This window comes from Mauremys mutica, chromosome 2 (genome assembly GCF_020497125.1).
Source record: "Mauremys mutica isolate MM-2020 ecotype Southern chromosome 2, ASM2049712v1, whole genome shotgun sequence".
Taxonomy (NCBI): Eukaryota; Metazoa; Chordata; order Testudines; family Geoemydidae; genus Mauremys; species Mauremys mutica.
Window position 1 is genome coordinate 218,653,021 of NC_059073.1, and position 17,947 is coordinate 218,670,967.

The 17,947-nt window shown below is 45.8% G+C and overlaps 1 protein-coding gene across 2 annotated transcripts in view; it reads left to right on the top strand.

Annotated features, from left to right (window-relative positions):
• The window catches only part of TOPAZ1 (testis and ovary specific TOPAZ 1), a 110,644-nt gene that overhangs the window by 21,811 nt on the left and 70,886 nt on the right, over positions 1–17,947 (top strand). For both annotated transcript variants that reach the window (XM_045005291.1, XM_045005290.1), the window contains 2 exons: positions 14,937–15,052; positions 16,214–16,299. In XM_045005291.1, coding sequence (XP_044861226.1) covers positions 14,937–15,052; positions 16,214–16,299 — 202 coding nt within the window. The remainder of the gene's footprint in view (positions 1–14,936; positions 15,053–16,213; positions 16,300–17,947) is intronic.

Consider the following 17,947-nt stretch of genomic DNA (forward strand, 5'->3'; position numbering starts at 1 on the left):
ATTTTTGAGGCTTCCTCAGTGGTCCCTAACAGCTAATTGCTTTGCAAAGCCATCCCTCTCCTGGCTGGAAGATCTCATAGCCTTCAAGCATAGAGACTTTAGCTCTGTTTTAAATAAACTTTTCCTGGCTACACTATTGTTGCTGATGCAATGAGATTCTCAGCCAAAGCCCGGTCCTCCAGCTCAGTGACAGTGCAGGTGCTGTGCTTTGCGAAATTCACTGGAGCCCTGCTTTTCAAAGACAAAGTAGTAGCGGACAATTCCACAACTAAATGGTCCCTTCCAAACCCACACGATGCCACTAAGGCCTGGTCTACACTAGGATCTTAAATCGAATTTAGCAGCGTTAATTCGAACTAATCGCTCAACCGTCCACACCAGGAAGCCATTTAATTCGAACTAGGGGGCTCCTTAGTTCGAATTTGGTACTCCACCCCGACAGGTGGAGTAACGCTAAATTCGCACTTGCTAGCTCGAATTAGGCTAGGTGTGGATGCAAATCGAACTTAGTAGCTCCGGGAGCTATCCCACAGTGCACCACTCTGTTGACGCTCTGGACAGCAGTCGGAGCTTGGATTCTCTGACCAGCCACACAGGAAATGACCCGGGAAAATTTGAATTCATTTTCCTGTCTGGGCACTTTGAATCTGACGTCCTGGCTGGACATCGGGGCGAGCTCCGCAGCACCTGCAACGATGCAGAGCTCTCCAGCAGAGGAGTCAGCCCAATGCAAGAATAGAAAGAGATCCCCAGCATGGACAGACCGGGAAGTCCAGGATCTGATCGCTGTGTGGGGCGAGGAGTCTGTGCTGTCGGAGCTGCGCTCCAACAAGCGTAATGCAAAGACCTTCGAGAAGGTCTCCCAAGCCATGACACAGAAAGGATACAGCCGGGATGCGATGCAGTGCCGCGTGAAAGTCAAGGACCTGAGGCAAGGCTATCAAAAAGTCAGAGCGGCAAACGGACGCTCCGGAGCACAGCCCCAGACATGCCGCTTCTACGAGGCACTGCATGCCATTCTCGGTGGGTCTGCCACCACTGTCCCACCACTGACCGTGGACTCAGTGGATGGCATAGTGAGCCAGGACAGTTCCTACTCGATGTTCGCCGATGGGCAAGACGACGAAGGGTCCGTGGAGGAAGGCGCAGGCGACAGCGAACACAATGCCGCTTTCCCTGACAGCCAGGATCTGTTCCTCACCCTCACAGAGATCCCCTACCAACCCTCACCGGCCGTGAACCCGGACTCAGAGTCAGGGGAAGGATCAGGCGGTAAGTCGTATAAACAAGAAAATATTTATTTGCTCGAAAACATGTATACCAAAAATATAAATTCTATCTATAAATACTATATCTAAAAGTTTTTAAAGGGAAACTAAACGAACAGTAGGTCTACACAGATTGGGATGGAACAATAGTCCTCCATGGACAATTCCACAAATGCTTCAAACAGTTCCTCAAATACCCTCCGCAGGAGGTTTCGAGGAAGAGGTGCCCTATTTGGTCCTCCGGTGAAGCTCACTCTTCCACGCCACGACATCCTCAGATACAGGGGAACCATCGCCTCTACCAGCATGGCCGCGTAGGGTCCCGGTCGGTGAAGTGCTTCCCTTAACATCCTTTCTTTCTGCACTCGAGAGACACGCCTCAGGGTAATCTCGTTACTGAAGTGCTGCATCTAATTAGGGCAATTAGCGAATAGTTACTGTTCTTAATGGTTTACTTATACTTTGCATAACAAAGCCCCGCGCTTAGCAGCCACGTGCTGTAGGCCACACAGGAAAAGCATACATTGATCTTTCCCCTGCAGTGTCGGGAGTGGCTGCAAAAGGGTCATAGTATCTGATTTCCAGATTGCCGTTAGCACGACGGCACAGCTATCCGTTAACTGATAAGCATAATGTACTGTAAGGCTTACCAGGACTCTCTGCTAGAGGGATTCTGCTCTCTCTCCCGACTTCTCCGCTCTCCTGTGCACTGGCGCAGCCAATCAGAGCGTAGGCCAAAATGTTGTGCTTCTCTGGAGACCACGTGACACTTGTTGTCCGGTACGGTCTTCTTCATGGAAATTGACTAGACGGTGTTCACTGTTCGCGAAAATGTATCTGTACAAGGAAATCACTAACTTTCCACATCACACAGCTTCGGGTCCTTCCCGGACTGCCCCGGCATCCCCCTCGCAGAGACTGGCAATGATTAGACGGCGAAAGAAGAAGACTAGGGACGACATGTTCGCTGAACTGATGGTCTGCTCCCGAGCAGAGGCTGCAGAGCAGAAACACTGGAGGGAGACCCTATGTGAGCAGCATCGCACACTCATGGAACGTGAGGATAGGTGGCGGCAGGAAGACCAGCAGACCACCCAAACGCTACTTGGTCTCATGAAGGAACAAACGGACACGCTTCGTCGCCTTGTTGATGTCCTGCAGGACCACAGGCTGGAGGACAGGGCCCCCCTGCAGTGTCTCTGCAATCGCCCTCACCAGCCAAGAAGTCCTGGCCCCCCCTCACCCAAAAGTACAAGACGGAGGGGTGGTAGAGGACGTGAGAACTGTCACTGAACCAGAGCAGAGCGGCCGTGTACCCCGCACTTCTCACGTTAGAAATTTGTAGAAGTGCTTCCCTTATAGGCTCAGCCAGTCCCAAATCCAAGGTTCATCCCCCCACTGTTTATTAGATTAATAAAAGCTGTTTGCTGTTAATCACTGTTTCCGTCATGTCTTTCCTGTCAGAGGATTTTTCGGTGTATGGGGTGGACAGGGGTTTCATACTTGCACGGTATAGCCTACAGTACCAGGGTACAGACTTGGGGAAAGGATCAACTGCGGGGCACACACACACTGCAGTCAGTAGGCACCAGGGTCATTCTGTGTTGTGTATGCTGCCCCTGTTCATTTCGTAATGTGTATAATTGTCCAGGGTCCTAGCGCCTGTCACGCCATTACTGTGAAGGCAGGCTGCCCTTACGATGCACTTGCAACGGATCCACGAGCCTATCCGCTGCCCTGAGCCCCAACAAGAGCCCTCATCCACGGACAGATAGTCACCCTTCTCCCACACCCATCACCCCTTCCCACGCAGAAACCCGCAGCCCACTGCCGTCATCCAAACCCCTATGCAAAGAAGGCACCACTCGCCCCTTCCTGCAAACCCTCCCCTTCATGCAGAACCACTGTCATCCGTCCCCCACCCCAGAGACCTATGTAGGAGCAGGAGGATGTCAGTCCTCTATGGAGGAAGCGGTCTGTACGTCAGTGCACACCGTGCCCAGCACAGTATGCGTCCATGTCTCAACACCAGAACAGAAATGCAAAGTAAAAGAAAGATTTATTAATAATGAGTGTAACAATTACTTTGCTTAAAAACGTGCTTTGGAAGTGGGGGAAACTTGGAGAACAAGGCATGTAGCCGCAGATCCAAATCGACACAAACTGACACAGGCCCAGGGTCAGTTTCTCTTGAAAGCAAGTGGAGAGTCATAGGTTACCCTGATCTCCGAGGAAACTTGCTTTCAAAGCCTCCCGGATACAGAGCGCTTCCCGCTGGGATATTCTCTCGGCACGGGTGTCTGGCTGAGCGTAAACTGCAGCCAGGCGATTTGCCTCAACCTCCCATCCGGACAAAAAGGCCTCGCCCTTGCTCTCACACAGATTGTGCAGCACACAGCAAGCAGCAATAACTACGGGGATATTCTTTTCGCTGATGTCCGAGCGAGTGAGTAAGCTCCGCCATCTCCCCTTGAGACGTCCGAAAGCACACTCCACCACCATTCTGCACTTGCTTAGCCGGTAGTTGAAGAGTTCCTTCTCACTGTCCAGGGCGCCTGTATAGGGCTTCATGAGCCAGGGCATTAGCGGGTAGGCTGGGTCCCCGAGGATCACTGTAGGCATCTGCACATCCCCAACCGTTATTTTGTGGTCCGGGAAGAAAGTACCTGCCTGGAGGAGTCTAAAGAGACCAGAGCTCCTGAACACACGCGCGTCATGAACCTTGCCCGCCCACCCGACGTTGATGTTGGTAAAACGTCCCCTATGGTCCACTAGTCCTTGCAGCACCATGGAAAAGTAGCCCTTTCGGTTAATGTACTCGCTGGCCTGGTGGGCCGGTGCCAGGATAGGGATGTGAGTCCCATCTATAGCCCCACCGCAGTTTGGGAATCCCATCGCGGCGAAGCCGTCTATGATGACCTGAACGTTTCCCAGGTTCACTACCTTTGAGAGCAGTTGCTCAACGATTGCGTGGGCTACTTGCATCACAGCAACCCCCACGGTAGATTTGCCCACGCCAAAGTGGTTCGCTACTGACCGGTAGCTGTCTGGCGTGGCAAGTTTCCAGAGGGCTATGGCCACTCGCTTCTGCACACTCAGGGCTGCTCGCATCCGGGTGTCCTGGCGCTTCAGGGCAGGGGCCAGCAAGTCACAGAGTTCAAGGAAAGTGCCCTTACGCATCCTGAAGTTTCGCAGCCACTCTGTGTCATCCCAGACCTGCAGCACTATGCGGTCCCACCAGTCCGTGCTTGTTTCCCGGGCCCAGAATCGCCGTTCCACACCATGAACTTGACCCATTGCCACCATGATCTCCACTGCCCGGCGTACCCTGCTTTCTGAGAGGTCTGCGCCACTCTCCTCACCGCGCTGCCGGAGCCTCCTCGCCCGATTTCTCAGTAGCTGACTGTTGCACAGGTGGACGATAAGGTGCGAGGAGTTGACAACGGCCATAAGTGCAGCGATGATCGCAGCGGGCTCCATGCTCGCAGTGCTGTGGCGTCCGCGCTGTAACCGACCAGAAAAGTGCGCGAACAGATTTCCCGCCGGCGCTTTCAGGGAGGGAGGGCGTTTGTGAGTGACGGTTGAATGATGACAGTTACCCAAAACCACCCTCGACACATTTTTCCCCCAGCAGGCATTGCGAGCTCTACCCAGCATTCCAATGGGCAGCGGGGAGTGCGGGAACTGTGGGATAGCTTCCCACAGTGCACCGCTTCCAAAGTCGACGCTGGCCCCGTGAATGTGGACTCAGAAATTCGAATTAGTGTATTTAGTATGGATACACAAATTCGACTTCATAAGGTCGAATCCACAAATTCGAACTAAGTTGATTCGAAATAGTCTTGTAGTGTAGACAAGGCCTAAGAGAGACTAGAGACCAGCCTTCTGACAAGGGCATTCCTTTTGGCCATCATCCTTGCAGAAATACCAGTGAAGAAACAGCAGGTTCTTCAGAGGAAAGCCCCAAGGGAATCCTGCTGCTCTCAAAACCTCTTTATGACAAGAAATGCATACATCTCTGCCTAGAGCTGAAGCTTGGGGGCAGGATTTCCCATTTCCTGGAGGAATGGGTTGCTTTGACCATGGACCACAGAGCTAGTGAATCAGGGATACTCCCTCAAGTTACAGGCTCCCCATCTATTTTTCATCCAGTCTCCCTTCTCTAATGACCCCGTAAAGCATGGTCTAATCCAGAATGCGATTTCTTATCTCCTGGATATAAAAGTAAGAGAGAGTTCCCTCGGAGGAAAGACTCTCAGAGTTCTACTCCATCTTCTTAATTGTTCAGAAGCATACAGGGGGAATCAGAGCCATTCTAGATCTCAAAAGGCTCAAGAAGTTGATTAGAAAAATGAAGTTTTGGTTGGAGACTCTAACCTCTACACTGTCATCCCTGTCCCAGGAGGATTTTCTGACTTCAGTGGATCTGATGGATGCATACCTCCATATCCCAATCAATGTGCCATCACAAGTGTCGAGCCACAGGGGTGGTGGGGGGAGCTCGGATATACTCAATGAAGCCACACCAGGTACATAAGTATAACCGGTTTTATTGCCAAAGTATAATAAGCTTCCCAGCCTTCATGCATTACTAAATATGTGCTTTCCAGCAACCAAGCAAGCAAGAATCAATGCTTACGCCCCTTCTGCTACGGACAGTCCTGGACTCTCCAGCCTTGTCCTTGAGGGCTTGTAGCAGGCACTGCTCCAGCGTGGGGAATTCCTGGGCACCCACAAGGCCAGAGTCCGCAGGTGAGATTGTTCATCTAAAACATTCACATAGCTGTTTTTTACCATCATCTCTTTCTGGGGAGGGCTGGGCATGTACATCCACAAGCAGGCTCTGGAAGGAAACACTACTGTGTTCTGTTCCCACACTTAACCCTCTCAGGCCCTCCTTATCTCTTTTTCTTGTTTATCCATTCGAGTGGCTGCAAGCCAGCCTGATCAGTCAAAGCCAGTTCACTACTAGCTTCCCCCCGCTCCCGCCCCCGGAACCATTCTGTAACAACAGGCCAAGGTAACTTGCGGTCAGCTCCAACAGCAAGTTCTTAAGGTTTGCCGATAGCAGGAAGCAATATAATTTATTGGATGCTCCCATTTGGCTTGTCCTTGCCACCCCTCCCCCGCAAATCTTTATAAAGATTTTAGTGATAATCCTAGCCAGACCTCTGGTCACAGGGGTCCACCTAAACATCTTCCTTGACATCTTAATCAGAGCTCCATCCCCAGCAACGGCACACAGAACTACATACCTGGCCTTGAATTTTCTGAAGCTGCATGGTTTTATCAAAATCAGGAAAAGCTCATGGATTCCGTCCACTCAAATAGCACCCTTGGGAATGGATATAAGCATCTTGATAGTCAGGGTATATCCATCTCTAGAGAAGTTCTAGAAGATTCAAGACCTCCTTGCATTGTTTTGGCACTGCAAAAGGACAACTATTGAACTGAGTCTTCAATTGCTAGTCCTCCTGGCATTGTGCATGGGGATCACTCCATGGGTACAATCGCACATCAGGCACCTTTTGAGGCTTCATTTTAAAGGTATGGGACTACTCCTTGGAACACACAAAATATCAAGTGAGAGTTCCGATGCAGGTGATCAACTCTTTAAATGGTGATCGACCCAGGGTGATGTCCACAAGGGCATGCCCATGTGACTTCCAGAACTCCTGATACTCACAACCGAGGCCTTCCTGGGGGGCTAGAGAGCACACCTGGGGTCCCAAACAGTTCAAGACATCTGGAAACTGGAGGAAAGGACCTTGCAGCATAAACCTCATAAACTAAGAATAGTCAAGCTGCCACTATGAAGGTTCCAGTCCAGCCTAAAGAGGAAGAGTCTGATTGTCAGACAGCATGACCAACAAAGGGGGACAAGAAGCCCAGTGCTACATACAGAAGCAATGGAAATCATGGAGTGAGGAGAGCATTCTCTCCTCTCCCTCAGGGCAGCTCACAAAAGGGAGTCCTGAACCAGAAGGCAGACTGGCTCAGCAGGAGCAAGGTGAACAACCCCAAGTGGTACCTGAATCAGGAAGTCTTTTTGAGTTAATCATGCAGTCATTCAGCCTGCCTTCAACTGACTAATTCACGAGCCACATTAATGCAAAGAGACCAAAGTATTTCACCAGGGAAGAACACCCCAGATCAATGCGGATAGATGCCCTATCCCATAAATGGTCACAGGCTCCTCTGTGCATTTCCACCCTTTCCATTGTTTGGGAACATGGTCCAGAAAATAAAACTAGAACAGGCAACAGTAATATTGGTAACTCTACATTGGCCAAGGAGACCAGGGTCTTTGGAGCTGATAGAGCTGAAATTGGGAGCTGTATGGGGTGGTGACAAAGAGACAGGACAGCCTCGCAAGGTGCCTCTGCTTCATCCAAATCTAGACTGGCCACATCTAACAGCATGGCTGTTGAAAGGGAAGGGATTGTGTCATTGTGTTGTCTTCTAGAAGAGTATATTTTTGGACTAGATTTTGTGACTGGTGCCAGGAATATGAAATAAATCCTAGAAATCCAGGAATTATGGCTTACTTGGACTTTTTCTTAAAGAAGGGTTTGACAAAGGTCTCTAATCCAGCATCGTTGTGCATCAGGTGTCTGTCCTTAGTAGCACAATGTTTGCAGGATCTGTGGGTTCTCTGGGAGAGAATCCCCAGGTACACAAATTCCCTCGTGCAGTCTGGTTAGCCAAGCCAGCAATTAGACCTTTCCTTCCCCCCCCCCCCTCCAAGTTGTAATGAGAATACAGAGAAACTATCCCTTTGAACCACTGATGTCAGTGTGAGCATTTTATTTGTACATCAAAGCTTACTTTTTGATAGCGATCCTATCAGCCAGGCAAGTGTCAGAGCTGGCAGCACTCTTTATTCAGGAACTTTACTGTGTGTTTCATAGACTTTAAATAATAGAATCATAGACTTTAAGGTCAGAAGGGACCATTATGATCATCTAGTCTGACCTCCTGCACAATGCAGGCCACAGAATCTCACCCACCCACTCCTGTATCAAACCTGTGTCTGAGCCATTGAAGTCCTCAAATCATGGTTTAAATACTTCAAGGTGCAGAGAATCTTCCAGCAAGTGACCTGTGCCCCATGCTGCAGAGGATGGCAGATGCCCTGGGTTTTTTTTGCCCATCTGCCCTGGAGGAAAATTCCTTCACGACCCCAAATATGGCAATCAGCTAAACCCTGAGCATGTGGGCAAGACTCACCAGCCAGACACCCAGGAAAGAATTCTCTGTAGTAACTCAGATCCCACCTCATCTAACATCTCATCACAAGCCATTGGGCATATTTACCGCTAGTAGTCAAAGACGAATTAATTGCCAAAATTCGGCTATCCCATTATACCTTCCCCTCCATACACTTATCAAGCTTAGTCTTGAAGCCAGATATGTCTTTTGCCCCCACTACTCCCCTTGGCAGGCTATTCCAGAACTTCACTCCTCTGATGATTAGAAACCTTCATCTAATTTCAAGTCTAAACTTCCTGATAGCCAGTTTATATCCATTTGTTCTTGTGTCCACATTGGTACTGAGCTTAAATAATTCCTCTCCCTCCCTGGTAGTTATTCCTCTGATATATTTATAGGGAGCAATCATATCTCCCCTCAGCCTTCTTTTGGTTAGACTAAACAAGCCAAGCTCTTTGAGTCTCCTTTCATATGACAGGTTTTCCATTCCTCGGATCATCCTAGTAGCCCAACATGGTGCCCAGGATTTGGGAATTGTTTATTCCAAAGGTGAACTTTTTTTTTTAACATGTTTCCCAAGGAACCTTCATTCTGCCCAAGGCCGCAACATCCTACTGAGGAAAGGTGGCACACCTTAGATGTCAGAAGGGCTCTCAAAATTTACCTCAGACATATGGAAAGAGCCAATGCATCCACAACCTGGTCAAATGCTACCATCTTTATCAAGCGATACAAGGTAGACTTCCTGTCCTCTGCAGAGTCATCCTTTGGCAGGAAGGTGTGGCAGGCAGTGGCCTAGAAATGATTTTGCCCTTTGAGCAAATATTATAGATCGGGAGGGGACACAATTTTTCCTTTTTCAGACCTTTCCTGTAGTCCTTTCTAAATTTGTTTACTGCTTGGTATTTCTCAGACATCAAGGATTGTGGGAAACACTGGGCTGCAGAACAGAAAATTTCTTACATGCAGTTCATTTCTGTTAGCAGCATCTTCAGTGATTCTACCCACCCGTGAGGGCTCATGAGTCAAGGGCCAGATATTAAGTGGAATCATTACCATATGGCCATCTTCCTTGGTCTAATATACATAGTTATTTTGTTATCTCTGAAATATGAATAACGACGTTATGCAAGTTTTACAGTTTGGGAATAACACATCTGGAAGCAGGAGCGCTGGAACCTGTGTAGAAATGGGGGGGGGGGCACTGGCACCAGAACCGTGAACCTCTGATCCCCCAGCCAGGCGGAAGCCAGAGCCAGGCAGTGGTAAGAGCTACCCAGGGAGCCTGGCTCGCTGTGGGGAGCCTCACACCCTCTACCTGCCCTGGTTGGGGGCGCAGAGTGCCCGAGAGCAGCGCCCAGCCCAGGTCCCCAATCCCTGGGGTATGCCTCCCAGGGAGGTGGAGGATCTGGGACTCCCCACAGCGGCCTGGGCTCCCTGGATGGCTCTTACTACTGCCTGGCTCTGGCTTCTGTCCTGGCCAGGGGCAGGGATTTGGGGGGTAAGAGAAGGAGCAGGGGCCCCATGGTGAGGTGGGACTAAGGACCACCTTTGCCCTCCATCTGGGAAGAGGCTGGTGTGGCTAGCAGGGGCTGCACTTTGCAGTGGGGGAGCAGATCACCTTATTAGTTCCCCTGTCATGCCTGCCTGAGGGTACTATGCCCATATTAAAAAGTGGACGGGCATGGCCCTCCCACTTTTAATAGTGTGGGTGGGGGGGGCATAGCTCTCCTGCCCACCCCTCCACCTCCGATTCCAAGATCCCTGTTTGGAAGCAAGCAGGAGCTGTGGGGGCATGGACAGACCATGCAGCTCCAAAACGCTGATCTGCCTTCATGAGCTGAAGAGAGGAGAGTAGCCCAGATGTCAAGAATTGTGGGAGATATTACTAGCAGAAGAAATTATTGGTAAGAAATTTTCCATTCTTTTTACCTCATCCTCCTCTGAGCCTCCATTTTGTGAGGCCAGAAGGTTTCTCAGTATGCACCAATCAAAAGGCAATATGGTACCACTACCAAAGATAAATGTGACCATTTTTCCTGGTGATCAGGGTCTCATTTCTAATGGGGAAGAATTTCGCCGGAAAGAATGATCACGCTGTACTGACCCTTTACAACCCCTTCTTCAGGTATGCAAATTCTCAGGGGCATCAGAACAACAAAAATAGGCAAACATGGGCTATCATCTGACATACAATGTGTCCCTGCATGCTTTCACAAGCAGTGCTAACATGGGTCGACAATACTGCAAGTACAGCCCCTCTCAACATAAAAAATAAAATCGCATGGCCTAATGCTGGCTACTCCCTGGTTGGGGATATGGGATATTAATTCACCTCTGTTTCATGCAGTTTGTGGAGCTTTGATCCTTGGGGTCAGATGATCAAACAAATCAGTTCCCATCTATCTTACTGATACAGTGGAAACTTGTAGCTGAGGCTATTCAGAGTCATCAGAAGAGTCAACTTAGAATTCTGCCAGGTACTACATGGAGGAATACAGGTCATGTGATGGGTTGAAGCAATCTAGGAAGTACAACAGAAAAAATACCTTTTTGCATATGGTAGTTAGAACAAGTGCAGAGCCATAGCTGCTTCAGAACTGTCTACATCTCTTCCATCCAGACTCCCGATTTGTGTGAGGTTCTTCCATGTTGGGAGCAAAGGGCTGGCTGTAACTTTGATCAGTAAGGTCACTGGGCATTGTCCAAAGGATGGAACTTTTGGAGGTGTGCAAGAATTTCAGGAACAGCTTTGTTCCATTCCCTGTTTCAGAAATCCACAGAGAGGCGATAACATGAATGAAATTAACCTCATCTGTTTCAGATTGGATAATTATAACCTGCTCCCCATCCTGTTTCTAGCCTCAGAGAATAAAGGGCAAGCAGAGCAGGCCCTGTCTGAGACACATAAATAAGTTCCTAAAGCAGGCTTGTTTTCAACGTATTTCCATTTTACTATCCCCAGATAATTATGTTTTGCAGGTAGATTGCTGCCTTTTTGCTTTCCCAATTTTGATCTTCACCATTTGATCTTACCTGTACTCTCTCTGGGTCTCTCTTTGGGATCATGGTAGCAATAATACTGGCTTTAGGGAAGAAGGAAATTCTGTTACATCTTCTGGGACAGTTTTTCTTATCAGTGTTCTGTACAGAGAAAGCTGGAGCAAACACAAAGTGATACAACTTCTGGAGCATTTTGGATTTAAAACAAACATTCACATGTGGTGCCAGGGAAGTCAGTCATAGATCTGAGCTGAGGATGAATACTATCCAGTACATGGTCTCCTTTCAGAAGATGAAGATGGCTATAATAGAAAACAAGTGGGGCTACAGAAACAAATCCAGTTCTTATTAGAGCCTATTGGAATTCTGATCTCATAAACAAGTATGCTTCAGTGATCCAGAGTTCATATACCTACCCATTCATTCCAGGTATCCCTCTGTGTATCTGCCTATATTATCCACTGGCAGAGATCTAGCTCTTGATTGTATATTCTCTGTTCCCCCAACTGAGGAATGCTGAGAGTCAGATTTTTTTAAGGGATCTTCCCAGTTCAGTTCAGGGAATTCGGTACCAGAAAGAGAACACCACATCCAGTAGCTGGCATTTAATGATTCATTGAGATCTCAGAGACTTGTTCCTTCCATGGATAACAGACCTGTTCTTGTCACGATACTCAGTGTGTCTGATTGTGTTTTTCTCAGTTATAACAACCCTACTCCAGAAAGAAATTCTCCTGTTCTGGGTGAAACAAAATTTCTTATTTCCTGTGTGCACTGCTCACCAAGGGAGAGAGGAACACCAAGACTTACATGGCAGAAACCTGAGTAGCAGAGTAGAACCTGAGTCCCTAAGTATTCTCTCTCATCATAAACCAATGTAGTAGGCTGGTAATCAGTCTCTTTAATCTGGAAAAAATAGTGTTCTTGGGAGCCTCTGTCGGGACCCAGGATGTGAGGGGATGAATGACCTCTCTTAAAGCTGTGGAAGGACCCTGCTTTGTCTTCCCAGTTTTTTCCACAGCCCCTCAGGACAGTACAAAGTCTAGGAACTGGATAGCAGCAATGATACTTTTTATGCCTTTCTTGTTGTAGGGGCTATGGCTTAGAGGCCTGATAGCATTGCATCTTCAGATGGCTCTTTTTTGCAGAGGAAGTCTGTTATTGAAAAAACAATCTTCCATCTGGGACTAGACAGGCTTGAAATGAATACTTGGATAAAGTACTTATTTCTCTCATGGATCCCAAAAGAGAAGATGACAAATGCAACTTATTCTACTGGCTAGTGCAAACGTCATAGTTTGGATACCATGTTAACCAATGTACATAGCCTAGAATTCCTCCAGAAGGGTTTTATTCTGGGTGTCTGAGCATCCTACCAAAAATATCAAGTCTCTGTAGTGTAATGTTCTCAGCATTTTAAAGAAAAGGAACTTTTGTACAAATTCCAGATTTAAATGCTTCTTTAAGGCATCAGCCTTATTCCAATCACCACAAGGCTTTACAGCATGACCCAAGAACCTCATTCTGCACCTTCAGCATTACCCAGATTGAACCTCTACAGTAAGCTTCCTTATACTTCCTATCTGTTAGAATGAGATTGTGCTTGCCCATACTTGCAATCAGATGAGGGCTGTTTTAATATGAATTTGGGTGCTTTCTCTAATGAGAACTAGTATTGTACTTTGAATTCAGATGGATAGTTCTTACTACTGTCATAACATTCATTCCCTAAATTCAAGTCTTCCTTAATTTAAGCATCAAAGTCAAGTTCTTAGGGGGAGTGTCAGGGTAGAGTAGTCATGTGTAGTACCTCTAACGTGGGGGTCCTCTGTCTCCTTGGGGAACTCTGATCAATCCTCAGGCGGCAGCCCCAGCAGCTCCTCAGCATCTTGGTCGGCTGGCGGTCCTGGGAGCTCTGGCTAGTCCTCAGGCAGCAGCCCCAACAGCTCCTTAGGGTCTCTGTAGGCTGGCAACCTGGGGAGATCTGGCCAGTCCTCAGCACAGCAGTTGCAGCCCAACTGAGCTGCGGGGCCTGCCTTTTGTACTTCCATTTCCTGTCCCACTCCATAACTTCTGATGGGATGGGCATGATTTTCCTTGTTCTGCCCACCAAGGGGGTGTTTTTTGGTCCCTCCCTGTCAGCCTCTGAGGAAGGTCATGCCTCCTCGCTACAGCCATATAGCCATCAATTCATAAGTTCACCAAGTTCTTCATATTGGTCATCCAATCTTAGCCATTGCCATTTCCTCTCATTTGGAAGAAGTCTCCATGCTTTGGTGACGCATGGAAGATGTAGTTTATATTTATATATAATCTACCTTGTTTTGGATGTCTGCATTTAAAAGATGATCCTGCTTCCCACCCTAGAGGTACACTATTATGAAAATACCATTTAATGGGTCTGTGAACCTTAGCACGAAGAAGAGGAAAATTTATCTGTACTTACCTGAAGATTTCCCTTCTTAGAGTAATAAGGTAAGTAATAGAGTTGGAATAGACATCCAAGAATTTGGATTTGTCATTGTTAGGTGTAATTTGCCATGCTCTTTAGTAGGAGAAATTGTGTTTCTTCCTCAAAGTATATTAAACACAATCTGTGTAAATTATCTTGGCTGTGGATGTTATCTCAACTGGCTGGAACTTTGCGGGGATGGAGCATTCCTATACTGCCAGTGACTGACAGGTTTGGTTCTGCCCCCAAACTGCAAATAGGCTGACATACCCATTGTGATGGATCTGTGTGCCTTATTACTCAAAGAAAGGAAATTTTCAGGTAAGTGGGGCGACATTTTCTTATTCCTTTAACTATAACCAAGGAAGGAAACAACAAACATATTTTGCTGCACTTGCTGAAAATATTCATGTTTCTAAAAAATATACTGTTTAACAGTGTTGAGCATATATATTTGAAATCAGTTGCGAGGTAGAACACTTAATTGGGGCTCAGGCGTATTTTCCCTTTGAAATATTATTTAAAAAATTCTTCCTTTTAGTGTAATTGGTCCATTAGAAAATAAGATTTGCTCTTCAGAAGCAACTTTATAAGCCCCACGGATTTCATCTCTGGCAGGGAACATTTAGCAGTACGTAGAAAAGGGGTTAACTCAAGCATACAGCACAATCATCCCAACCTTCTTTTTATTTTAATGGCAGAATTTTAAACCAGTGGCTCTCAGGTGCTCCCTCCACCAAGTTACTGGATTTGACTCTTGGTTACATAGTTGCTATCGCCTTCTCCCTGCTTTAATATAACTATGGACAAGTTGAGATCACCTTTCACTAAAGCAATATTGGGGGGGATTGCTCTTCAGCTACTTAAATTTACAGTGAATATTTAAGTTTTGCTTTAATTGTTGAAGAAATTATCTAGTGTTTTATAGTTAATACATGACATGAAGAGTTAGAGAAGCATTTGTCTTATTTTGTTAAACATGTTTTTCTTTTACTATTTAGCAATGATTCTAAATATATAGAATTTGTGAGCAGTGAACTTCAGTTAGGATTGCAACTGCCATCCCTGCAAATAAATGCCTACCAGGAAGACACAGTACTGAAACCCTGGATCAATGGTATTTTAGTCTGTAATTCAGTAGCTTGTGCTTTAGCTTCATACTCTATTTAATCTACATTTTAATTAGAGCACTTTAACGTCAGCTGTTAAAGCTCATGCTTCTTCAGAAACTTGATTGTATGTCTGTCCCCTTAGATAGCATTTAGAGAGAATTTTTCCATAATACCTGCATATTTTGATTTGTCCAGATAAGACAGTTTGTTAGGGCGCTCCATTTCAGCCTCTTAGCATGATTTTTGTATATTGTGTGGTCTAAGGTTTTTTTATTTTATTTTTATTTAGAATCAGGTTTTTCAAACTGTTAATATGAATTCGCTGTCATTTCTGATTTGAGTCAGATAGTTATCAGATATGTTGGATTTAATGTGGGTGAACAGAACTCCCTCCTCAGAAAACATTTGCTCTTGAATGAATGCCCATACTTAGGGTTGAAACAGTAAAAAAAATAGTAAATCTAAAAAGCTCTAAATGATACTTTCTGAAATAACTGGAGGAACCCAGGGAGAGGCTGGGAAGGGGGAAAAAAATTGTGACTGGAGCAATAAGATTATTTTGCTCATTATATTCCCAGTTAGTTATTTGGAATAAGAAATATAAAGATTTTTAAAAGTGACTAGTGATTTTTGGGTGCCTCAGTTCTTGGGTGCACAACTTGAGACCCCATAAATGGGTCTGATTTTCAGAATGTTCTGAGCACTCGCTCTTTGAAAATCAGGTTCTTCCAAGGAGTCAAGTTGAGCACCCATAAGTTGAGGCACTCAAAAGCACTATTCACTGTTTGAAAATTTTAGTTTAGTTTTTTCAAATATATAACCAACACTTATATTAACTATTATTCAAAGGAAAAAATCTTATGTCTTATATGGTGGGTGGTGGGTACATGATGTGTGTATAGATAAATATGATTTTATTCAAGTCATTCTAAAATTTCATGTTTTCATGGTGAAAATATTTATAGTATCTCTGATCAGTTTTCCTGTTACAGTGCAGAAAGTAGGCCTGTCTTACATATGTAGGAAATAACCTGAAATGTCATTAAAGGAAAATAGTAATGAGCTGTTATAAGGATTTGATAAATTTAAAGAAAACTAATATTCATGACTAGCATATGACCCATTTTATTACGCAGTCCGTTAAATATTCTTGTCCTGAATCTTAGATTTCAGATATTCAGGAAAAAGCTCTCTTTTGCCGTTGCCAAATTCTGACTGTTATGAACCATGGAAAATGGACAAAAATGTGGTGGTAAGTTGCTAAACACTTAACAAACTTGTAATATTGGGTTAATTTTGTTCATTATGAATATTTAGACAGTTCTTCATAAAAATACTTAGATATCAGCCAAAACTTCAACCACCTTAAAAATGGTATAATTTAGTGAATAAATAGTGAATAAATTTAGTGAATAAAGGGCATAATCAGTGATGAACAAACAGATGTTCAAAATGCAGCTGTGTTGGCTTCTGCTGCACTAGAAACACAATGTTTTTTGCCAATTGGGAGGGATAGTAGCTTATATTTTGTAAGGTTTAGCAGAAGCTGCAATGTCTGTTAGATTGGTCACTGGACTGAGAATAAGGGGACCTGGGATATCATCGCAGCTCAGTCACTAACCTGCTGTGTGACCTTGGACAAGTAATTTCAACTCTCTTGGCCCATAACTTCTCCCACTGGTAGTCCGTTTTATTTATTTAGATTATAAGCTTTTTGGGGTGGAGACTCTTACGGTGAGTGTGTGTACAGTGCCTAACACAGTGTTAGGGGTTTTTTTATGTTTTCATCAGTTTGTCTGTTACACTTTAAAATATAGTTAGTGTCTAACTTCTTCTAAAATGTAAATACACTTTTCTAATGAAAGATGGAAAGAAGAAATTACTATACTACTTTGAGTGATGGTCCCTATGTGTTTTACACATGTGGGTACGCATGTGTGCCATGCACCTGAGTCAGGAGATTTTTAGTAAGCAGGGTCCAGTGGTTCACATATGCGCAGTTCTCCTTGTACTCTGAACTGAGAGTATAAGGGGCGGTGCGGACCAGCATCTCTCCATTTCCTTTGTACCACCATGTGGCCTGAGTCAGAATCTGCTTCTGTCCACAGCTTCCTTCGACTGCTTCAGTCTGTAAATGTACTGTAAATCGTTCCATTATTTTGTTGATTTACTGTTTGGTCTTAAGTACTAGTGTGTAGTTCTTTTTCCCCCATCCTGGGGAAATTCTTCCTGGGAGGCTAAGATTATAACTAGGGTTCAAGAATTGTGTTTCCTTTTCGGTGAGTGATGAACATTGCCCTTAACGCATAGCTGAAATGTGAGCCTCACATAAATGCAGCATTTGCCATTCCTTCCCTTCCAGAACTTGTGATGGTCAAGAGCTAAGACTTAAAAAAGCATTTGATGGAAACACCCCTCTGTCCCCGTATAGCAACCTCAATCAACAGGCAGCGCCCCTTTGAGCACAAGCTCAGGACTTGAGGTTAAAACTTCCAAGCATAAGGAGAAGGCTTCTCATGAGATTAAGAAGAGACAATCTGCCTTCTTCCAAATCTGCCCCAGAGAAAAGAGATTCCTCCCTCATTCCTTCAAAGTTGGGAGAGTCCTCGTGCACGGGTCCTAAAGATTGAAGCCTGAGTAAACCTCTTCAGAGGGGAAAGTGATGCAAAGGAGCATAGATTCATTGGTTTCTATACCAGTTTCAACATGCAAATTGAAAGACAAACATCCACCACTACTCCCTTTGACATCCAGATCAGATTCTGTGCCAATATCATAACAGCCATGGGGGAATCTGACTTTTGCTGTGACTAGGGAAGCACCAGATCTGATGGCTCCACTAACTGACTCATTCTGCACCCCAGAACACTCTGAGACCTTCATCTCCCCAGAGGACATTT